This window comes from Falco rusticolus, chromosome 11, assembly GCF_015220075.1.
Source record: "Falco rusticolus isolate bFalRus1 chromosome 11, bFalRus1.pri, whole genome shotgun sequence".
Taxonomy (NCBI): domain Eukaryota; kingdom Metazoa; phylum Chordata; class Aves; order Falconiformes; family Falconidae; genus Falco; species Falco rusticolus.
In genome coordinates, this window is record NC_051197.1 from 7,835,412 (window position 1) to 7,860,932 (window position 25,521).

The 25,521-nt window shown below is 35.2% G+C and overlaps 1 protein-coding gene across 1 annotated transcript in view; it reads left to right on the forward strand.

Annotated features, from left to right (window-relative positions):
• The window catches only part of FAF1 (Fas associated factor 1), a 171,571-nt gene that overhangs the window by 49,270 nt on the left and 96,780 nt on the right, over positions 1 to 25,521 (forward strand). Inside the window, exon 7 of the mRNA XM_037404855.1 lies at positions 2,409 to 2,514. Within this exon, the coding sequence (XP_037260752.1) occupies positions 2,409 to 2,514 (106 nt within the window). The remainder of the gene's footprint in view (positions 1 to 2,408; positions 2,515 to 25,521) is intronic.

Genomic DNA, 25,521 nt, shown 5'->3' on the forward strand with positions numbered 1-25,521 from the left:
GCACTTTAATTGCCAAAACTTTCAAAACCTATTTTTTCCTATTTTTTTCAGTTTTGTGGTTGGTTGGTTGGTTGGTTTGGGTTTTTTTAGCTAGCTTAGTTTTTAGCAGCTTTTTTTGACTGGATTTGGTTTGGGATTTGGCTATGACTATGTACTGAGATTTTGCTTGTTAACAACATTCAGCTTGTGGTGTTTAGAAATCCAAAAAGTAGAGGTGTCAAAATTGTTAGTTACTGCAAAAATCGAGGCTTTTCATAAATTTTAAGGCACTTTATTTAAATGAACTGTTTGAATGGTGTTCTTTCCTTTTATAAATACTCTTTGCTATCACATCCACATGGAATAGAGAAGTGGAAAACCTTTCCTATGAACAGATGGTTTTTATTAGCATGCTGTATTTTGGATAGTACTGAAGTTTGTGTATCATGCATACCTTGAGAGACTGAGGGTTTAATCGAACTAGCCTGTTTCATTTTATGTTTACATCAATTACAGAATGAAAATGTGAGTCACGTTATCAGTTTACAGATTTTCAGATAGAGTAAAAAAATAGCTGTAACAGAGCCTTGTGTGATTCTGTATGGAATTCAGAGCCATTCACATATGCTGTAATTAATGTTTTCAGAGCAATTAAATATGTCATTCGCCTCCAGTATTTGTTGAAAACAAATAAAAAAATTAGAATCTGAAAAAGCACAGCAGGGTATTGTAGTTGCTGCTGAATATTTGCCAAAAGAAAATATGGTTATGGCAATGTCAAACCTATTTACAATCAAGTTAGGATTACCTTTGTAAATAGACATACAACTTTTCAGAAGTATCTTTTTCTTCTCCCCCCCCCCCCCCCCCCCCTTTTGAGGTACTGTTGACTTTTTAAAGATATTTTTTTTTTTAGGCCTTTTCTTACAAGTTTGTGTGACAAATGCAGCTAACTTCATGTCCAGCATAAATTAATGCCTTCAATTACATTTGTAGTGTGTCTCATACACTTGATCATACTTAGCATTGACAGTAATTTATATTTATCTTCCATATTACAAAATGATAAAAGATGAGAAATAGCACTTCATGATTTTGTTTTGTAGTATGTGATTGTTATGTTTAAGATGTCACAGAATCCAAATTAAGTTGCTGAGTGAAGATGTTTTTGTAAGGTAATCTTTCTTAAGATGTTAAAGCAGATTGTGCATCTCTTGCTAAAGCATCCTGAGTATTGCATGGGTTCATTACGATCTGAGCAGCAAAACTGCAGATCAGTAATTCCGGTAGAAGTTAAAACTAACAAATCAGGTTTCAAATAATCTAGCCGTCTTTCTTCTCGTCTTGTATCTTAAGATACAGCTGTGTTCGTCTGCGTACAGAATTTGCCCTTTATTGCTAAAAGGAATGACATCTTGAAGTGTCATGGAATAGTGAAGATGTGAAGAAAAAAAATCCAGTCTGTCATTCTTTTAAGAGTATGTGATAAAACCAAAAAGAATCAAATAAGCTCAATTTAATTCCATATGCCACTGAACAGGTCAAGTCTGCATAAATGTTTAGAAATCCAAGCTGTGTTACCATGTTGCTGCAGCCTGTATAAGATTGTACGCAGCTGCAATTGCCATGTCTGTAACAGAAGTCCTGCCTTTTATTTTGAGAAGTAGATAGCTGCATAATTTTGTACCTGATTAAGGAAACAGGATGCCTTTTTAACATCCAGATGTTTTGTTACCAGGAAAATCACACAAAAAATCCCACATTTGTGGCAACATGAGTATATAGTTGGCCTATTTAATCTGTATCTTAAGATTTATTTTGTTTTAATTCATATGATTGAAGACATTTTAATGTATGTTTTAAACAATTTGAGCAGAACTAACTTTTCTAAATGCTCAATACCCCCATGAGAATTTTGCTGTGGTTAGTTTTCTAGTTCTAGTTAGCTGGATTTATGTGCTTTGAATGAAACTAAGCGGAAGAATTTCCACTTGGTTTATGCTTCAGGTAACCCTAGAGAAGCGAGAGCATGCTTTGCCTTGTTCTACTTACCATCAGTTTTTAATGTGCATTGTAGCTTGATATTTTGTCTGGTCATCACTATGCTTACAAGTCTGGTATTAATGGCTTTATGAGTGCTAAGTATACCTGATGTTTGTGAAGATAATGTGACTCTGAATTTTGAGAATACTTAACATCAGAAGAGCTTTAAAGGCTGCAGTCACCTTATTAAGGAAGGAGTTCAGGAATGGCCTTTGGTCATTCTCAGCATGCTTCCTTGCATTTAAGAGTGAAAAGAGAGATGATGATGTTGTGCCTGGACATGTCCATGTAGAGTTTAGGGTACCCTGGGGTTTCTGCATCTAACTGTAAAACAAGCTATAACATGCTTATCCCTGATTTTCTTGTTTTTCTTTCAACCATTTCAGTGCCCTGCAGGAGTCATTAAATCAAAACTTCATGCTGATCGTCACCCATCGAGAAGTCCAGCGGGAGTACAACCTCAACTTCTCAGGAAGCAGTACCATTCAGGAGGTGAGTGCTGTTTCACAGCTGAAGAATAAATGTAGCTCATTATAGCTAATGCCAAATCTGTTAAAGAAGGTTTACGTGGTCTTGATGGATATGCCTTTATTTTATTAGTCATTTTTTGGTTGGATCATCAAGATTGCTGTAATTTGATTAAAGAACTTGGCCTTAAAAAGGTTTTCTATTAAATTATACAGAAAAGATGTTTCTTTTTGCATTGTAGTAGCAAAATACATGCAGTGTTTACTGAGTTTTTCTAGAGTGGTGAGGAAAGACAGTTATTCAAATTACATTTTATGTTTAATTTCCTTGAAACTCCCTTTGTCTTCCCTTCTTTTAACCAGCTCCATCTCCATCTTGTAGGCACCTCTGCTATTACTGGTTGCTGTGCTAGTGCTGTAATTCTTACTGGCTTGGGAGCCAAATGGTTTTGTGTATAATGGGCGTCACTGCTGTTCTGTAGAATGGCCAGCAAGGGGTGATATTGTAGAGAACTTCATCAGAATTAAGTCTTACAGGGACAAATACCTTTAACATGACTCTGGAGTCACTGAATTTAGAACAAAGCAGTCCTTGCATATTTTTACAACTTCTTGCTAAAGCCAAAGGTTGTTGCCTAGCACTCGTCTAATGCCAGATGTTTTGGATGTTATTTTTCATATAACCCCCTCATTTCTGGAAACAACAAACAGTCTAGAACTGTGACTCTTCAGAATTCACGTTGCAAAACAATAAGGTTAAATGTTTGCTTTTCAAATTAAATGTATGTTTGCTATTGGTCTGACACTTCTCTCAATCTTTTAGGGTTGATCAGATTTTATTGAAGTTTTTCATGTCATATGCTGATATTGTAGACAGAATTATTTTAAGTTCTGTAATATTAGCTATAGGAGCAGTATGTCATACAGCAATGAAAATGATCATTAACTGTTTTCATTGTGAGTCCTGTTATTCTTAAGATCTAAATTCTGATCTTTCCTCTATGTGAAATGCTGTTTTCTACTTTACCTGTTTAAACGTATTTTAGTAAGGTATGGGTTTTGTGTGTGTGTGGTTTTGTGTTTGTGTGTGTCTGTGTTGGTTTTTTTTTTTTTAGTAATATAAGCAAACAAACATACTTGCATCAATTTGTTTTTTGAGAAGCCATGCTGACTCTTTACAATTAAAATAATTTGAATATCTACGGAAATAAATTATCAGAATATTTGCTTTTAATTTTTAAATTGTGAGATTCTAAAAGAAAACACATACATACATAGTATCTGTTTGTTTTTTATCTATGCTGTATCAATTACTGCTTTGCTGGTGGGTCTCACCCAGGTTAAAGGAACCAGAAAACTGTGACGATGTGTGGGAATCTAGGCTGCCTTTATGTGCACTGAAGTTTTCTTGTTGGGAATGGCAGGTTACAGTCAATAAGTTAATATACAGTCGATGTAATTTAAAAGGCAGTTATGATTTTCCCTATTAAACAACCAACATAAAAAACCCAAAACATCTACAACCCTATAACCAGTGTGAGGGTCAAACACCTTTCTTTGCTTTTCTGTCTTGTATCTAAATATTACATCCAACAGAGTGTATAAAATTATTGAGAACATTTCAGAGGCTGAAATGAAAAGAGAACTCCGGACCTTTCTGTGCAGCTGATGTTAAACAGGTGAATATGTCTGTCTGCTCAAAGTCTTGTGGAGATCACTGGGATTTTGGCTGAGGTGAAAGGGTTGGCAAACACTTGTCTAATTACAGAAAACAAGGACTGTTTTGTATATTAATTTCCTAATGGATTATTAATTTTTTTCTTCTAGCATAGAGTGAGCATTGTAACAAATGATTGATGAATCTAGCTAGTCTGTGAGATTTGGAGGAACCGGTGACACCTTTCCTTCTCTTCTCTCCTCTCCAGGGACTGTTAACTTTTTTTTTTTTTTTTTTTTAACCACCCCCCCCCCCCCTCCCCCTTGTTTACACTTTAACAAATTAATAGTTTACTTTCCTTCTGGTATATTTTTGTAGTCGTGGAAAAGCTCTATGTGAGCTGCAGTTGCCAACCACAAGAGGGCAGGAAGGACTATTCAATTATTACCTAAAAATGCTGTTCAGTGTTTTCAAATTAGCTTCTGGTATATTAACAAAAAGGAGTATAATGGCCAAGTTATTGTTTGATTTACAGATAATTGGCATATTGCAGGGAGGAGACTTAATTTCACCCTTTTAAATTAAACAGGGAGATTTAAAAAGACATAAAATATTCATTAATGTTCAGTGATTATAAAGCAGTGGCATATATTTATTCTACCTTTATTACTGTTTCGATGGGAAAATACTGCAAATATTTCAGAAATCGACTTGGCCATACTGACAAGTTGAAATGTTTAAGCAGTGTTAATGCAGTCTACTCACACTTTATATCCTATGCAGAAAGATTCAAAATGAGTACATCAATTATTAAAAGAAATATTTAAAATTCTATAAATGTTCTACTGCTTGCCACAATTGGATTCAACTGTCTCTCCAGGGCTAGTTGTTCATTTGTTGTTATTATTAGTACTGTGAATTTTAAGGAATAGATGTTTTTTCCAAGTGTCTCAGGAAACCCAACTAACTAACCAACCAAACCACCACACCAAAACCCAAGCCCACCACCCTTTCCAAACTGTCATAAATATTTTGCAGTGGACTAAATGAAAAATCCAGCGAGCTCTCAACTGTGCTTTCTGAAATGACTATTGTTTCACTTCTCTGTCATCTTTTTTATTATTGTTTAGAATGCATGTTTAATAGTAAATGATACTTGGATGATTTGTTATTTTGAAGAAATCTTGGTGTTTAATGGGGAAGCAATCTGACAGAAAATTCTCTGAAAGAAGCCTAAAGCCGTAGGGCTCACGTCTGCTTCCACAATTTCTTGCATATTAATTCAGTGGTTAGATTTTGGATGGCACTTCAAAATGCCTTTTTTTTTTTTTTAACATGCTTTATCTAAATCTTCAACTGTTTAAGTAATAAAATTTTATTTCTCAGTTCAAAAAATACAAGTTACATTCAGTTACATTGATGTGGGATTGTGAGCCTATACGGAATCTTCAGAAATTAAGTAAAAAATTAAACTGCACTTGTCCAAAATTCTGGATATTGGATTTATTTTTTTTTTGCATTGGGCAGGGGCATTGTTAACTTGGAAAGTTAATGATAAAATGTTGGTTTAAATTGCAAATTAATCTGTGTCACAGGCTTCTGACATCTGTTTGTTCTTGTAGAATTGCAGTATTAAATTAATTCTGGGCAGATACTGTTCTGGGAGATATCATGGTTACTTTTTTCCATGATCTGCATTTTAAAGTGGAAATTAGTAGGTTTTGTGCCAGTTTGGAGAGTGTAAATTAGTACATTTCCAACGTATTAAATAAGGACAATTCTAATAAATTGAACTCCTAATACTTACAAGATTAAAATGAGTTTTCCGTCTGAATTCTTGCTCTTTATTCTGCAAAGATAATTTGTAAAGGCAGTCTGTAACTGGAGTGAGAGAATTTTTAATTTTTTATTGAGAAGCTATGTGCTAAATTATTACAAGCCGTTGCCACATTCAACATAATTTGTTTTCTGTCTATTCGTGCGAACTTGTTCCCATGTAGAAGTGACCATTTATAGTACTTTTCCTTTTTGCATATGGTAGTTATAGTATTTGATGGAAACAAAGGGCAGCCCTTTTCAGAGGGGGGAATATTTTAAAGTTTCATGAAAAGCAAGTTTGTGTTCTCATCCTGGAGCAAACTAATTTGTGAAAAACTTCTTGAATTTGAGTTGTTGTCACAATAGTATGCGTCACACTTTTTGTGTTTTTAGTCAGTGACTTGGGGGGGGGGAGGGGAAACAAAATTTTTTTAACAAACTTGGTAACTCCGTTAAAAACAAGGAGTTTGTGTTTGTCTATTTTACTTTTTGTATAGAATATGAAGCCTTTTTGTGATTATCTTGTGCAGGATTACAGAAGTATCCAGTGTACGCAAGCTGTGACTGTTAAAGGGTAGATGAGTTAAATATGCAGAAACCTCAGGCCTCTTGTAAATTGATGATTTTATTTTGTAACTGCTGGCGATTGCAGTTGAGAATACTAGGTAAAGCATATACTGGGCACTATAGTTCCTAGTAAAACATAAAATCTGTGCAAACAATGCAAAGATGATGGGTCCTTAAATACTGGCTGCCTCTGCATAGCTGCATCTGCTCTTTATTCTGTTCCTTTAACCAATAACCTAATCAGAGGCTAGCTGCTTAGCATCCCTGTCACCTGTGATAGGTAATATATTTGTTCTTTGCTCCCTATAGACTTACTGCCTAAGGTGGAATATGGAAAGCAATGTATCCAATAGCACTCCAGGCAGGAGGAGGAACTATTTGTGCATACAACTACTTGGGCTGAGATAAACTATAAATTCTGTGTTGACAGACCCTAATGACAGTTTGAAGTCCTTTGTGCTGATTTTTTTTTTAGAACTACTTTGACAAGTGGATGAATGTACAACAAGATACAAAAAGACCATTTATAAACATACAGGCAGAAACCTTATATAAAAGGCCCAAATAAATGCAATATGTAAATACAGGTAAGCAGATGAGTTAGCTTCAGCATGCAGAAAAATAATCCATCTGAAGGTTTTGTACCTTTTTCAGATCTGATTTTTTGGTATGTGTACAAAATATTTTCAAGCCAATTGTTGTTGAGTGAGGTCATCCACAGTAAAGGTCTGGCATTGGCATAGGGACCTGAAAAGTATATATAAATAACGTTCTCCTTTTTAATGTTGTAGCTAAGTAATTACAATAAAATACATTTGCCAAAGATCAGAATATGGAGAAATCCAAATATGGTATACACATTAATAGTTTCAGAAACACTTGTGCTATATTTTGAGATTTTTTTTACCTGCCTTAAAATTGTTGAAAACTATTCTTAATGCTAATAAAAATAACTAACTAACACTATTTGGTATTTAATAGGAAGTACACAAATGTTCTACGCTACTGTTCAATTATTCTTGTACTATCAGAGAAGCTAGTAAAATAAGCTGTTGCTATACTGATTGTACTTGAGTCATATATTCTTTTGTGAAATTTGTACGTTTTGTTTGCTTTTTAAAGAAACCTGTCATGTGAAAATTATATTCAATTTATAGTGAGTCATAACAGCAGTATACATAATTTAAACATCTATCACTGTGATAGCCTTAGTGTTCTACAGTGCTAAATAAGTACCAGCTAGCAAGCCAGGTTTTGACTTTTTAAACAAGGAGATAAAAAAATTTCATAAAGTGAAATCAGCTTCTTGATTTGTTTTTTTGGTCTTACATTTTAATTGTGCTGGTTTTTTTTAAAAGAATCTGCTGAAAGAAATCCTTGGTAAACTTTTTGTAAATGGTCTTGTATTAGGAATTAGGTAAAAAGAAAGTTCCTTGGGAAATAAAAAGGAAATATTTTTTTATGTACCTGTTCAAAAGTGATAGCTTTATTAGGCACTTAATATATCTTAATATCTGACTATATAGAGATCGGTTTCGAAGAGATAGTCTTGATAAAGGTATATAATTATTATTCTTTTTCTTTTTATGCAACAGAAACAGCCATAAGATATAAAGGAAGGGCACTTTTCTACTTCTCTATTAATTACGAAGCTTAATATATTCCTGACAGAATATGTTTCATAACCTGTAATTTGGTTTTGGTTGATTTGGACATGCATATCATTAAAGAAATGATCTTCAGTTATCAAAAACTAGTAAACATGGACATTTTTATATGCAAGAAAAGGCAGAGAGTAAATAATTGCACTGGTGACCAATACTGTAATAATCCTGTTTTACAATATGCACTTGACAGGTTGTAATAGTGCTAATTGAAGAGACTAATTCACACTTGCTTCATTCTATTCAAAGGCAAAATCAGCAGCTTGTTTTGCTTTTGACCAGATGGTCCTGATGAACACCTACTGTGCACTTTAAGTGCTTTACTAGAATTACAAAGGCTGGGGGCTGCATCCGACTCAAAATGATTTGAGAAGAGAAAAAAAACTCACTGCTCAATGGATTTGGTGCAACTAAATTAATTCTAGTGGACCCATTACACATTGAGCCCCCTTTTCAAAGTGCTGAGCCTCCTCGTTTGTTCTGTAGCAATGAGAAAGTGAAAGGCAGATTACTGCAAACAGAAATAAAAAAAAAGTGCTGTGAAAAGGAGAAAAGAGGCCTTGAAGCCTTTTCATATCATTTGGGTTTTTCAAGTGCGTTATTTTTGGGGAGGGTGGATGTATGAAAAGCCAATTGGAGTTTTTTTTGTTTTAAAGTGCGCTATTTAAGTACTATGAATATAAAAGCAAGAGCAACAGTTGACTGAGTTTACTGTGGTAAAGCTTTGTGTCCAAGGATGAATCAAATTCATTATAGTCAATGCTTTGTATTTTCATATGAATGTAGGGTTAGTTTCACAAGACTGTGTCTGTTTAGGATAATTATAATTTAATATTTTTCTTTTATTAAGTTATCACTGTAGATACCTAAAATTTGCTGAAAGCAAGGTTTTTTCATGAATAAATTTAGAAGCACCCAGAGAGTTTAAAACTCCAAAGGAAGCTGTTTGATTTCCAAGGGAAGGCGAGGCATATTCCAATAGCATCGAAGCACAGATTATTATAACTAATTAGAAGTCACACATCTGTTAGCTTTCGATTTGTCAGCGCTTGTAGTTTTGTGTGTACGTTTATGTCTCCCTTCTTATTTTCTCTCGTTCTGTCTCTATTGCACTCCACCCGTAAGTGTAGTTGGATTTGAGAGAAACTCTCAAAGGATAAGGATCAATTTATTTGAGTTTGAAAGTAATGAGGAGTCATTGTTATAATTTTGGTTATAGGTTTGGCTCCATAAATACTCAGTCATGTGAGCTGTCCATATTTTAGAAGTAATCATGTTGAATCGCTTTGCTCATGTAATTTAAGGATGCTAAGGATTCTGGGGATCAAGACCTAATTTAAAACCCTGCATTTTTAAAAAACTGCAATTAAAACCATCGCTTGCTATTCTGATTTTGAATATTTGCTATGTTTTACTTTCAGGGTGTAGAATTTTTATGCAAGGCTTCTGTCGTAATGCTAGCTATTAAAAAGGTGTTATCATGAAATGACAAGAAAGCCATTTAATATGTTCATAAAACTGCTTAGGTTATGTCCCTAGTTCCTGTGCTATTTGAAGGGGGAAAGCAGTACTCTCTAGCTACATAGCATAGCACTACTATCCATATAAATTATGTTTAGTTGCATCATAAATGAAAAATTAAAGTTAGCATTTTTTTGCAATTAAAAAGAAATTAATTTACAGCTTGTAAATTAAAGCATGCTAGAGCATGGTTTAACCTTTCTATCCTGTGTTAACTATAATAGGATCACTTCTATTATTGCATGATATACACTTATATTAAAAAAAAAACAATCGTTGAATTGATTTGTTTTCAAACAATGAAATTTGTATTTGTGCAAATTATAGTAGGCACAGTGTTCTCTCATGTTTTCTCATCAAACAACCCAATTATACTTATAAATAGTGAGGTGCTAATGAACTGTTGTTCTGGAAAAGTTGTTGTTTTGTGGTTTGGGGTTTTTTTTAACTTGAGTAAGAAAGGAAACACTTCACAATTTTAGAGTGCTTGCTTGGTGCGAAAATACTTGAAAATATTGTACTTATGTAAATCATGTTGGTGCTATCACTTTAGATTAGCTTCTGTTGTGTATTTTAAAAACGCCATCAGTTCATACAGAGCACATCTATAAATTCTTGATATTGTAAATTGCTCACATAGTTGGGAACTGATGATTTACTTTTATTGATTGAGTTACAGAAGTTATTTCACTAAGAGTTTATATTTCAGTTTAAAGTGTATTACTGCATTTAATAAAGGAAGAATTTTTTTTTGATAGTGGAGCTGATGAGGATATTTAACATAGTTGTTGTGAAGACATGACATAGAAATGGTCAACAGTATCTTAGCACCAGTGTAATGATAGTGCTGCAGTACATCACTTTGTAATTACTATGCAAAGAAAATACTCGGTTGCTGTTCGAAATGTGAATTAATAATGTCTGTCTGGTCCACAGCATCTTAGCGAAACAGTGTGCTATCTCTCTAGTAAACCTGTTTCTTATGATTTTTTAGTTATGTTCCATATCTATGTAAAACATGAACTTGAAAAGTTATTATTTTGTTTTTGTACCAAGAATCACGGGCATAAATTGAAGAGCCTTGCACTCATTTAAAGGATAAAATGGCCTCATAATCACCCTCAAGAAATCCCTGTTACTGTTTTTAAAAAGGGTTATAGAAGCTCTTGGCAAACATTTGCAATAAGTGGCAAAATTTATGCCTTGCTTTGTGATAGTTGCGTGACCAGACAGTGGGGTATAGGATTGTTTTAAGGTTTTTACAGCTGCAGGCCAAAAGCATCTGTTCCTAGAAAAGCCTTCATTGTTTAATTTTGACACTGACTTTTCCATGCTGCTTGTACCAGTCTCTGGATTAGGTGCCACTAAGATGAAATTTGTTTTAAGTTGCTCTCAAATGCAGCTGTCACTATACATGGCCTTGTAGCTTAGGCAAAGTAGACACAATCAAAACAAGCATTTTTGTACAAGGTCATCTTGGTAGACTGAAAAAGCTCAGAGCAGGAATTTTGACAATATTGTATCTTGTGAGTAGCTAAGCTATTAGCTTTTGTGTTTGTTTAATAATTCTTCATGTGATCACTGATGTATACGACTGCCTCAGAAACAATGAAAGAAAGGGACTTTTTAAAAATGGCACTGCTTTTCTTTTACATATACTTTATATTCTATTTATTTTGATTGAGCAGTTCCTGTGGTATTCAATTGCATACACTCCATATATGTGTACTTGTATCTCTGTATCTCTACAGTGAAATTGAATGATTTACAAAAATCAGGGAAAACTGACATTTTTGAAAGAGCTTCCATTTTTTTCCTCAAAGTTTCCAGCGAATTAAAAATGAAAGAGCACTTCATTTTATGTATCCCAGAGTTGTGTTAATTTCTACCCAGCTGGTCTAGAATGATTGATATAAAGCCAAATTTGTGACTGCCTACATTACAAAGTCTGTAATTTGCTAATGAATTATGATAATAATCTTTCATCATACATGAAAGATTTAGACAAACAATTTACTATGTAGTTTGATCACAATTTTTGGGTTTGTACCAAACCTTGAATCTACTTTATTTTTCCCTGCCTAGGTTAGCAGACCAAAGTGAACTTATTCGTACTTTGTTTTGAAAGCAGTAGTGCTGGGAGATAGTGGAGATGATGGGGGACAGCAGAAATAATACAAAATTGTAGTGTAGAATCCCATGTTTAATGTTTATACAAATCAAGCCACACAGTTTCCAACTAGAGAAGCATCACAGTAGGCATAGCACAAGAAGATGTTTGAGACTTGCATCTACTGTTGTAGGGATGTAGAAGTAAATTAAAACAGGGTAGAGATGTTTCTCAAGTTAAATCTCCTCTGGGTATGGTGGAGGCAGACTCCTTAAAGTGCAGCTAGACAAAGCCATAGGAAAAAACTAGGCTTAAAAAGAATGGACAAGAAAACCAAGTCCTCCAGAAGAGGGGCAACTGCCACAACATCCTGTCAACGTGAGTGATGTTTGTGGTCACCTGCATATCATGTCAACAAACATTTGATCTTGAACACTTTTAAGGATCTCATAAGGACAGTGTTCACAGTAGGTCACGAGAACAGTATAAGCAGGTGTTTTCCTATATGAAATCTGTTTATTTTTTGTCATCTCAAGGTGTGGCTCATTCACCTTCTGACCAAAGGTTGCTTCCTAGTTCTGCAGAACTTGCTTCTGTATTTTTACATTTCACTTTTCCAGTAGTGAGAAACAGGAAGAAGGAGAGGAGCTTTCTGTTCAGTGCTCTCTGACTTGTGTTTTGCAAATAGCTTTGATTATTTTTATGCTCCTCTTGAGCTCAGTTTAGTGGATTTAAGTAGACGTCATTTTGATGTCCACCCTAGAAAAACATCCAACCAACCACAACAAACCCCACAAGACCTAACACATATATGCAGTGCTGCCATTATTGTTTGGACAAAACTGTTGACTTTGATAGTTTCTGCCTTTTTTCGCTTCTCTTCGGACCCTGAGGTACCTGAAACAGCTTGTTTCTCACCCCGAAACCACACACATATGACTGCCCGAAACAGAATCACATTGAGATTCCTGTGGCTACTGTTATGTGAAGTATTATTTGACTGGTAAAAAGGTAGAAAATATGAAGAAACTGGGAGGCAAGAGGGTAGGACAACTAGCAGTATCAAGAAAATGCCATCCAGAGCAAGGACTGGTAATGTGGCCTTGTGAAAAGGGAAGGAAAGGAGCTTTATAGGTACTGACTGGAAAGGGGGTTGAATCGTGAAAAAAAGGCTTTTTGTTGTTGTTTTATTATGCGGTTTGTTCTTGTCATATTTAGGGAACTAGAGGTTGTGAATAGCCAGGGATATGTTAATGAATTACTTCTTACTGAATCAGGTTAAAAAGAAGTCGTATTAAGTTTTGTTAGAAAAGGATTTTTTTTTTTTAATCAGTCTTCCCAGCTGATAGAAAGTGCAGAACAGTGCTGTAAAGACTTAACCTATTTTATGAATTATGTTTTGTAAGGCAGAGATAACTAGAAAATCTTGATACCCGCCTCCCCACCCCTTTTCTTCCCTTGGATTACCTACAGAAAGTCTCACAGACTGTGCCATATGCAGCATAGTACACTCTAATGTTGATTCTTTGGGGATGATACTTTTGGAATGAAGAGATTTAATACAATGATAGAAACTTTGAGACCTCATTTGTTTGCCTTCCCCACTCCACAGCAATATATACAGGGTGTGAGCATCAGAGATTTGGTGTACCAAAGACGTTAACTCTCACCACTCCTCTTCCTCCCCGAAAAGGTGATTCTATCTAGTAGCTGTTACCTGGTATATGCAGTATCTAGTAGCTCTCCTGGAAATTATATTACTGTAGTTTGTAAGTGTAGAAGAATATCTCAAGACGTTCAAATACTGAAGACAGATAAGCAATAAAAGAAAGAAAGGGAAGGAGTACAAAGAACAAGGATTTTTTTTTTGCTGTTTTTCTACAATTAGTCTGTAAGAAAGAGAGAACTCTTTCTACAAATCTGTACTTATGGCGGTAAGTCTTGACTGACTGGTATCACATGGCATAGCTGTATATACCTTACTCCAGCCCCAACAAAGGGAAATGGAGAAGGCAATAATCAGTCCTAAGAACTGACATAACTTCAGTCATTTTATTCACAGCATCAGGGAAAAATGCAGCACCCAAATATCTCCACAGTTTCTTCCAGGAGAAACAGAAAGGCAGAGGTTTTATTTTACTTACTTCTGATGACAGGCTACCTTTTACTGAACTCGGCAACTTCAAAACAGTAACTCTTACTTAAGAAACATTGTGAGATATGTTTGTGTTCCATTATTAGTTTCTCTGTAACCATCAACTGAATTTCAGTTTAATATCTCCCCTCTGTGTCTTGCATAAACACCTGTTTGCACTTACCCACAAAAAGTTCCTCTTCTAAGACAAGGACTTCTTTCTGAATAATTCAAAAGTGGGGAGTGTAAGAAGTGCTTAAATTAATCTGGGGAGTGTTTTGTGTGTTCACAATTTCACCTATAACTGTCTCTTTCACTCAGTCTGCTTAAAAGGTTTTATCAGTCTCTTTTTTTTAATTATTTTTTATTTTATTATTCTATGCATTGTCATTGGGCTGGCAGAGAAAAGACTAGCCTGCAGCTGAGAACTGTGACCACAGGGCAGCCTAGGCCAGCCAGGACTAAGACAAACGAAATGGGAAAGCTCAGATGTTCACAAAAAGCAGCAACAGAACACTGGAAGAGGTTACTTTTTTGTAGTACAAAACAGTAAAGTGAAACTTCTCTCCCTGATACAAAAGGTAAACTGTCAAGTCAGACAGGTCCACATTAATAATTCAGTGTTGGGACTTAGAAGATCAAGGAAAAATATGGAAGTTCTCTAGAGCATTCTGTGAGGTCTGGGTAGGATGAAAGTTTCTTTTTTGATGAACTAAGAGTAATAGACTGAGATGAAACTTGAATTGCCATGGAGGTGTCCTCACTCTCCTCCTTAAATCTTCCCATAGAACACTAAGTATTTTACAGCTGTGTATACATTAGCATGCTGGATAGTGCAATGGGAGGTCTGCATAGAAAGCTAGTTGATGGTGAGGATCTAATATCCATGCTGTTTATGTTTCTGGCATTCTACTAGTGACCATTTCTAGCCTGGTCCTGCAGATTGAATGTTTCTTAGTAGTTAAAATTTAAAAATTATGCATTTTCTGGTTTAGTTTGATCCTAATGGTATGTGCTTTGAGACTGCTCCATCATACAAGCATAAGTATGCTAAGGGAGACAAGATCATGAGTGCATTTTTGAAGTGAAACACTAGTGCAATTCTGTCCTACAAGGACTGGGTCTGCATTGGTCCTTTGGTGCAAACAAGAATTTTCAAATCTTACACCATTGGGAAATGTTCTCCGTTGTAGCAGAAACACTGTCATTTTTCAATAATCCTGTAAACAGGTGGTCAAATTCTTGAATGGGAACAAATAAACAAAAGATTAAGTGAAAAATTCACCTCCTGTGCATTTTCAACTTGCTGCAAAGTAGCCATGCAAAGAATCAACATGAACAGTAAAACAAGGCTTTTGAATACCCAAAGGTATAGTTTTTCCATTAGAGGAGTATGTTAGCATTGTATTTCGTTCCATTTTTTTCTTAAGATCAGTTTGAAGTGAGGAATAAAACTCAGATCAAATGTTTCTTCTGAAACATAAATGCAAACTGTTTGAAGTGGAGGATAATTTTAGCATTCAGGTCTGAAGCAAGCATCTGTTGTCTCAAGACACTGGTATAAGAAGAGAACTGCGAATTCAGTTTCAGTTCTCATATTGTGTCTTTTGAATTCTGTCAGTTCATAGGTCAGATCTAAGATAATTTGGTTCTGACTTATAAAATCAGACAAAGACCCATCTATATTTTCTCCTCTGCAGGTCATTTTGCTTGTTTAGTAAACCATGTCTCTCTCTTTTTTTTTTTTTTTTTTTTTTTTTTTTAAGAAATTGGTTTCCTCTTTTTATTTTTGGCTAATCCATATACATGTCGTCTTTTTCACTGCTTTCTCATTCCTGCTTTTCATCTTCTGGTTTATTGACTCTTGCAGTTCTTAATGAAAAGCTTTTAAGAATTTCTTCGTTGAAGCTTGTTTAAGAAAAGCCAGATAAGCCATATTGATTTAACTTTTCAAAATACTGTTTTGTCCTTACAATGCAGAAAAACATACTGTAATCAGAAACTTTTAAACTTATGCTCTATACTTATTTTGTGCAATGCAGAGTGCTAAGTATGTTGAATTGCACTTGAAAACTGTTCCTGTGTGTGTGGGATTACTCAGTACAATGGTTGCACGTTAGCTTTTCAAACAGAGACTGAATTTTCACTGATGATTATATGAATATCAAATGACAATGTTTTGTATCAACTGAATTGTTGTTCTTTGTGTTAACTTCCATAGTTCACTAAAATTACACTTTCCTAGGATTTAGAAAAGAAGAGTTTTTACATTTCTGGTGTCTTTTTGTTGGTGTACGCTTTGTATGTTGAATTTGCATAGCTATGAGTATCCTTGTGGTTCAGAGGAGGAGCTGTTAGTACACATCTGTAAAACAGTTGTTTTATTAACATCTTCAGAAGGGAAAAACCAGACAGAAAAGTTGAAAATGTAAATGAGCAGCTTGTGGTGCTATAACTTGTCAAATAATCATTGAAGCAGTATAGCTGAGCAAACTGTTTCAGTGTGTGCATATACAGTAGGTATTTCTCTCCAAATTAATATTTGCATTTGAAATATGTGTGTAGTGCAAATACATGAGAAGTATATAACAATTAATAATATTTTGTATTTGATGTTTACATATTATGTGCTCTGCATTTTAATTCTTAATGTTATCTCCTTCTTTAATCATTTTGAATTAGTGTTCCAAATATATTGATTCAAAGGGATTTATTACTTAATTATTAAGGTTTTATAGGCATTTATATCCTTGAAACAGTTGGGTTTGGTCAGTAGTTAGTTGGCATTTTTTGAGGCTGCCATTAATCTCAGGCCATTGTAAAACTCCCATGTTACCTTTATGAATGTTTCTGAGTTGTAGTGAAAAGAAAAACTTAAGAGAATAGGACACTAGTTAATAGTGTTTTACAGTTTAGAACTGTTTTGTGCAAAAACACTACATAGTTTTAAAATAAAGGTGTACTTCTAATCTGGTTTAGTTAAACCAATATGAACTGTTGTGTGAACATTCTTACTTAAAGGGCAGTTTGTTCTACTTGAACATAAACCGCGGAGGAATTAAATAGAAATTAAAGCAAATTAAGTCTTGTCCTTGGTGAGCTAAAAAGAATAGTTCAACCTGTTAAGTTAATACATGGCAAATAAATCATAGTAAACCCCTTGTATTTACAAAACACAGTAAAATCTTTGGTTTCCCTCAGGAGCCCCATCTTCACTATGCAAGCAAGTACAAGCTACAGTCTATACTAAAACCAGCCATACTGGTTGTAAAATATTATATAAACACAAAGTACTGTAGTGCCAAATGTGGAACGTGCAGTAAACCTTGTAAGAATGCCCTTCTGTCAGTGCTCCTATCATCTTCATATAATGAGCTTCAAGTTTTCCCTCTGAAGTAGCACATGCTCAAGTGTATAAATAAGGACTTTTATCTGAGGGCCTTTTACATTCTCTCTCAGTTTTATGTAACACAAATTTATTACCTTTATAATAATATTGAGTTTTTTTTAAAAAAGGCATGTTCTTCAAGGTATTTAGGGTCCCCTCCTGCATTTCTTGCCGTGATGACTTTCTTGTTCAGCCAAAAGGACTGACTTTGGTGGTTCCATAGGAAAAAAGCTTTTCAGATTTTTTTAAATCTCTTTTTCAATTCCTTGCATTCTTTTGTTCTCTTACTTGTGAATCATGGCTACCTTACTGTTAATGCAGTTGGAATAAGGAAAAAAAAGTCAGTTTTGCACTCTGTTCTTTGCCTAGTAATTCAAATTTAATGTTATATTAGAAATTACTAGAAAGTTTAGTGTTTATATCTATCATAAATAACACGTGTTTATACTTTTAGTTTATGTAAACTTGCTATCCATGTTCTACCACTGTTAAAATGATGACTTGTTGTGTAATTATTTTTCAGTTCTTTCAGTTTAGTGATAAATGTCAGTGTTTCAGAATAAATTTGGAAAATATTCTGCTGCGTTATGAGGTTCATGGTGTTTTGGAGTTCAGTGTTGAGACAGTTCTGTGATCTTAGGGAATGGAGTGAGAGATGTGGAGCAGTGTTTTATGCAAAACAAAACTAGGTGTATTCCCAAAATGCACCTTAAGATAGGTCTTTTCTGGTTATTTTATGAAAAATGAGGATCTTGTAGCATTATAAATTTAGGGCCAATTCTGTCTTCCTGCCTGCTTGTGCAAATAGGATGTAGCTCCCACAAAACTGTTGGTGTCTTCTGGGAGTGATGTCTTGCTGCCCTCCTTGTAGAGGTGTCCCCAGAGCTTGAGGGTAGGAGAACGAGGAGAGCATGAGCTGTTCTTAGCAGCCGTTTGCCCTAGACTTCTGTATTGGATCCTAGCTGGGAGTTAATGTCAGTTTATAGCTGTATTTATTTCCCTGTGATCCTGCTCCCCTCTTCCTCCCCATGTTCTGCTTTGAAGGCAGCCCCTGGGGTCAGTGACAGCCTGGCTTCTGCAGGAGACGAGCTGCTGCTTGGAAAAGGAGCCTGAGAAGCAGTGCAGAAGCAGGAGCCAAGTAGCCCTGTCAATGGCTCCCCCCCTCCCCTGAGTGTTAATTGTGGTCACAAAAGTTAAGTGTTTCTGTAAAATTAACATCTTGGTATCATGCATTTATTTTCCACCATGTAGCTTCAATGTCAAGTTTACCCAGCAGACAAGTCAAAACAAGAATATTTTTTCTAACTGCTACTACAGCAAGTCTCAGCCTGGGATCTCAGAAAATCACAGTGTTTGTTCTGGTTAGCAGCGGAAACAATAAAGATTTAGGGTTCAGAATTTAATTGGCACTGATTTTGATGCAGGAAGAACAACCACGCACAGTTTATTCTTGTGAAGCTTTATTGATTCTTTTTTAAAAGGAAAGCTCTGATGAAAGTAAAAAGAGGCGTTTAATTTGCAAGTATTTCTACAGTTTTTATTCTGAAATGTGGTTTTTCTATCCTTTTCTATCCCTGCACAGTAAACATGTCTTAAGATCTTCTGATTCAGAGACAGATACTAAAAACAAAAGTGTAAGGTTGTAATTTCGACTGTTCAGCTTGTTTGTTTGGGTGATATTGGAACTTTCTCATAGGTTAGATTTACATCTTTCCCAAGACTAATGGATGATGTGTATTTGTAAGTGTTTTTACAATAATGTGACACTAGCGTATCCTCAAAATGTCTATCCGAGATTATAATCTTCTAGTGACCTGTTTCCAAGGGTCAGGATTGGAGTATTGCTAGTGAAGAGATGGTGATATGAACAGAAGCTTCCCGTTTTTCTGACGTTACCTGTATACCAAACTGTAGAAATAGGATCTTTTTTGTCGATTATGCAAACGATCTTTTGAATTTCAGTGAGTAACTGAAGATATTTCTTCAGGTATAGATTGATTCTGTGCTTTCAGAGTCTGCAACAAGGTCAAAGATACACAGCAGAATGAGTTGCAGATGCCTTTGAATTATGTCCTGCTCCCATGGCTTCCTTTCAAATCATGATGGAGTCCTCAGTGTATCATCGCTGGCAAAGCCTCTGTAGGTGGACCTATATTCAATAGCTGGCATCTCAATCTCAACTTCAAAACAGTTTTGAAGATTTTGGAAAGGAGTGACCTATTTCCCCTCAAATCGGATCTGTCCATTTTCTCCATACCTTTGGTGACGTGTTTCTTCTGGTCTGGAATTGCAATTTAAAATGCCTGTCTCTGTGACACCATTACTAGCAGCTCTTAGCTTTTCATTTGCTTTCTGCCATTTCAGCAACCTTTTTTCTTTCTGCTTTTCAGGAATTTGTTTTCACAAGACATCTGCAGACAAGCCTTTTCTGGGTCTTCTAATCCATTGGGCTTTAATAATGGCCTCTTATTTCAAGGGAAGAGGATTTTACAGAAACTATTCCTAATATCTAAAAAGAATACAAGATGAGAATACTTGTTTTAAAAATAAGGTGTCTGAATGCCGTTATTTTTACATTCATGTGAAGAGTTTTGATGTTACTGAGCTGGGTTTCACTGCTTGAGGAGGTCAGTCTGTGCCAGATTCCTGTCTGTATATTGCAGCTCATTTCTTGTCCGAGAGCTGTCTTTGACTCTGAGTGTGTCAGGAGTGCTGTTCATGCATGTGGTACTTAGAAACACAAAGCTACAGCATAAATTCACCAGATTTATTGGTAGCAGTCATGCCATCCATGTGACAGGATACATGGCTTTCTGTCCCTTTTCTAATGATTGGTGGGTAACTGACTGCTCACTCGCCCAGGCAGCATCACAAGCTCTTTAGGGCATGTTTTTCAGCTGCTCTTGATAGTGTGTGTGCTGAAGTGTTACGTACCCTAGTGTCATGGTGATAATCACACATTAGCAAGGATGTTCAGAGACTTGACTTCTTTCTTAGAAAGCATTTGGCCTCTCAGAAAGGCCTGTTCCCTTCTGGTGCATCTGTTCATGTGCCAACTGATGTGGAGCATTTCTGACAAATGAGACCTTGGAGGATATACTCAAAACTTTCCAGGCTGATCGTTTAGTTTCAGAAACAACAAAAAAAGCGCTAATGAATCTATTCCAGACCTTACATCTCTTTAGCCTGCCTGTTATAGGCATTCTTGATCTGTTGGATGTGCCTCTAATTAATTTTCTTCTAAGTGTTCTCACATAGATCATGAAAGAGGTGATTATGATGTCACTGTCCCATTTGAAACAATTTTAGATCCAGGGCGTACTCTTTCTGCAGGTGAATGACCAGCAAAATCTCCCAGTCCTTTCTTGAACTTTCTGGCTTGTTCTTGCTGGGCTCTGACAGATTTGTCTTCCCCATCTCAGATCCATTGATGTATGTGGATGCTTTCAGGGTCAGAGGGTGCTTACTTGTCTCCAGTAGTGGATGTTCATCCTAATAGGTAGAAGTAGTCCAGGAGACTCAACAAGGTGCAGTTGAATGACCTAGTTTTTGGTAGAAGTCTAGATCCTTGTCTGTCATGGAAAGCTCTTACAAGGGATATTGGATTATGTCCTGGATCTTAGAGTGCGGAGCTCTCAGATAACTGTTAGCTACCCAGTAAGTCTTTGTCATCACAGCCCATGAAACAAGGAGGGTTTCTGCTGAAAGCAGAACTTCTTTGTTGCTGTTAAATAACTGTCCTTTTTGGTCAGAGGTTTCCTTTGCCATTGTTTCAGTGAGATAAAAAGGTATCTTGAAGTATGTGAAAAATAAAGATGGTGTAAATCTCTTGTTGTTATAACAGAATAATAAAAAAGACTGAGCAGGAACAATTCATTACTCTTTTCCTTTCAAGCACTTAAAAGAAAAGCAGACCTGAAAATATTTCTTTGGGAGGTACTGAAATACCTCATTAGATCTTTCTTTTTATTGGTTATTGAAGTGATAATTCTGTAACAGGAACAAAAGTGAGGATAGATTTTTCTTTGATTTACAGGAATGTGTTAATTTGAGCTGAATAGATATTTTCTGATCTTTAATATTTCTTGTCTATGAGTATTATTTTGTAATACATAGTTTCTAGTCTTAATTTAGAGAAAAAAGTAATTCTGATGGGGACTCTTAATTCTGTGCAGCATTGGAGGTATTTTTGGGGAAGTGAGTAGCTGAGTTTTTAACAACCTTCAATTCAAGCAAGTTTTTTCATTAAATGGAATAGTGTTCACTGCTTATGCAATAGACTTGCGTGTCAAGCTAAGACTGTAGAATGCAGAGAAAATAATATGTATGTATAAATAATTAACTTTTTTTTAAAATTTTCTGTTTCAGTGAAATGGCAAGTTTGCACAGTAGAGTAATGAAAATGGTTAGAGTAGCTTCATATTATCTCTTTTTCTGAAGTGGTCGTTACATTTGCCGCTGCTGTTCTGCAGCATAGCAGTCGTAAGCTTTGTAAAGACTGGGATCTACAGAAGAGGTAACTCCTTGTAGTGTTTTGGTCAAATACTAATGAAATTGCATATAGTTGTATATTCCAAGAAAGACTGACCCCTGCTTTCATGAAACAGCTTTGTGATTTCCACAGGGTGTGGTTCCTGGGTTACTTGAGCTAGAAAATTTGCTAAGGTAGCCACTGTTGAAGATGTGGTGAATACATTCTTGCTGTATTGAAAGAAACTCAGTTGTGCGCTCTTAGTAGAACAAGATAATGTAGTTTTCTTTTAAAATTTTGGAATTTTAATGGGAAATGTGATTTTGGCCTTGTGGACTATGAACTTTTTAAAATTTAACCAGACCAATTTTGGAAGCCAGTCCAGCTCAGGAAGAATACCTGAACTACATACAAAATGCAGAACTGGGCCTTTGCATGTATATTTTTATGAATACTGAATTATCCACCTTTCTGAAAATTCTGCCTTTCAAGTTAGTATAAGTGATTTTAGTTTTTTTTAGATTTTTGGCCATGTGTTGCTCTCTTGCAGAGGTCCTGAGGGTCTTGTAGGTTATCTTCCCAGTCAAAACATGCTTCCTGATAGCAGTTTCATTTGAATAATCAGCGGGAGTAAGAATGAATGGACTCATCCCCCCATCTTGAAAAGCTTAAAATGAAGTTGGGAACTTTCCTAATAAGGTTTCCCCCTTATGAAAAATGCTCTGTTCTAGACAGCTTCTGTGACTTTTTTTTTGTCAGCTTTTCTGTCATAAATGCAGTTCGAGGATGTGAAGCAGCTTTTGGCAGGAGTGTGCCGCTACACCTGTGATAAAAAGGTTAGGTTCAGCAAACAGGACTTCTTTTCTTCATAAATCCGTTGCTGCTTATAAAGAAATCTTCCTCATTGTAGAGGTTTCCAGATAATTTTTATCTCCAAATTGTTCTATGTACCAGTTTTATAGAGTTCCCATTCATTGGTTTTTCTCATTCTCTGGTAATGCTTTCCCTTCATCTTCCTGTGTTTGCACCTGCATAGAACTCTTGACTTCAGGTTTTCCAGTGTTGCTCTCAGCGTGTTTATTTTAACTGCTTCTAACATTCGTTTGTTATCTGATAACTTCTAATAGAGAACAGGATTTGGAAATAACCCTTTATAGCCTGCATACAGAAAAATGTGATTTTTGACAACTTGAACCTTACTAATTTGGTTTCCCCATCATTATTTTGTATTCTACGAAAACGTACAACTCATGTACACCTACCACTAGTTCAAGTGCTGATTTTTTTTGAGAAAGACTTACAGAAATTAAAGAACTAAAAGCCAGAGAGAATGCGGGTTGGGGTTTTTGGTCAGGTTGCAGCTGTTCTTTTCAACTCTATTCTAGTTTTTGAGGAAATATGTTTAAATACATTTAAACATATGATAGAAATAGTAGTATTCATGAAACCAAAACAAAATCGTATGGCTTCTTTTTGTAAAGACAAAAATCTGTATTCTGATTGCACTTTTGCCTGATTCATTTTGTTGATTCAACAGAATTTCATCTCTGCTTCGCTCAGTCTTACTGTCTTTAAATTTTAAATATTCTGAAGATAAATTTTCACTTTATCATGGAAGAGGAAGACAGGGGTATATTTGATAAATATGTACAGATGTTAACGATAATGATTTTTGTCCCTTATTCAGAAAACTCTTAATATATTTTCATCTGTACTGCCACTACTGCTGAAGTACAATCTGTGTCAATAAAAATAAATGAAAGAGGTAGAGGTCTTCATATTTGTGTTTTATATATTTTTAATTCCTACAAGAAAAAACAAAAGCTAATCTAATATCTGATTCTTTTTGTCATCTCCTTGTTTTCTTGATTTTTTTTTTTTTTGAGAAACCTATTTCATATTGGCTTCTAATGCAAATAAATATAATCTAGAGGGAAATATATATAATTTTTTTAACATGTTAAATATGTTCTAACTGAAAGATTTTTCTCTATCTTATTAAGTAAATCAGGGTTTTTTTGGTGGAAGATTCCATAGTTAAAGATGTAAACCAGCAATTTCTTGGTTCTATAGCACAACATAGTTCAGAGCTGAGATTAGAGAAACCCTGTAGAGTGGCTAATACTCGAGGGCATCCCCAACTAGAAAAGTATGTGAATTTAGGCATGGGAGGAAGGAAGGATCTGCTTTAAATTTAGTGTAGGGTCACTGAGTCTTAATGATAGATTAAACAAGGGAGGTGGAATAATGAATAGGGGTATGCAATGTGTAGCACTAATACCAGAAGTCTGTGGTTTTCACTGGTTATTTAATGTCTTTTCCCATATGTTTCTGAATAGAGCAGGTTATGGCAGGGATGAGCTAAGGAACAGCTTTGTTAGTGAATTGATAAATAGACTGAATTTTCTCTTAAAAAGTGTGTATGTATATGGGAGAGGTGCTTGTTAATAGTATGATTGGACAACTTATATGTGTATACCTTAAATGTAGCGATATTAGTAACTATATTTGTCCTCAGTGTGTGTATATTGACATTCATAAAATACACTGTGCAGATTGTCTGCATAATTTTCTTTTCCATTGTGAAACTAATAGCCATTCCTTGGCTAAAGCAGAAATTAATCTCAGATTCTTTCTGAATATTGTTGATGTAAAGAAAACCCCAAAGGAAATGGTAAGTTTGCAGACATGAAAACGAAATGGAGGAAGTACCAAGAAATGTTTTTGTTAGTGGAAAGCTAGCTAATGGCTCAGTAAACAGTGTTCTGTAATTTATTTTAACTTGAAGTCAGAATAACAATAATAGAATGTCTATTCAAGCTCAACCATGTAAAATAATTTATTAAATTCATGCTTACAGTGAATGAGAAAGATATCACAGTTTAGTGTTGAGTTTATACAGAGTTCTGACATGTAAGAGTCTGCCAACTACCTGATACCAACAACATAGGTGAACCAAGCAAGTCAACTGTTGAGTTATGGATGGGGTTTTGAGTAATCCGTATTCTCTTTTGTGTGGTGAAGATACCAGAAAGTCTTTAGAGAAAATGTTTTTCACACGTAACTTTTCCTTTGGGTTACAGATGTGATTGCAAGCTACACTGGAAGGTGCGATGCAGGTCCCACTAATAGCTTTGTCTTGTTGCAACAGTACAGTATTGGTGAAATTAATATGTGCAAGACATTTCAGATCTGTGACTCATCTTCCTTTTTAGATGTGTCTTGTTGACTGGCAATGGGAATAAAAGGTCTGCAGAGGGAGCCTACCCATCTCTCTTCTCTAAGCAGCAGGCTTGCTGTGATCTTTAAGTGTAAAAGTGGTTGGAAGAGAGAAGTAAAACACTGAATTGTATTGGAGGATTTCTCTACATGAAAGTACTTCTCTGGACAACTGTGGTAGTTTCTGTCACATAATTCATAGCTAGACGTCCAAAATAGTTCAAAATTTGCAAATATTTTATAATAATTAACCATGTAAAAATATTTGAATAGATTTTCTATTGTCTCTGGTAACAATAAAACATGCTGCCTTTCATAAAAGAGTTTTACCAATTGTTTAGGGACAAGTAAAAAACACATGATAAAATACTGATTTTGTGATATTTGTTTCTTAAACCAAAATTGGTAGGCTTATCACTTAAAATAAGGATTGTCTCTGAAGCACATGTAGTTTATGCATTTTCTAAAACTGAAACTGAATCA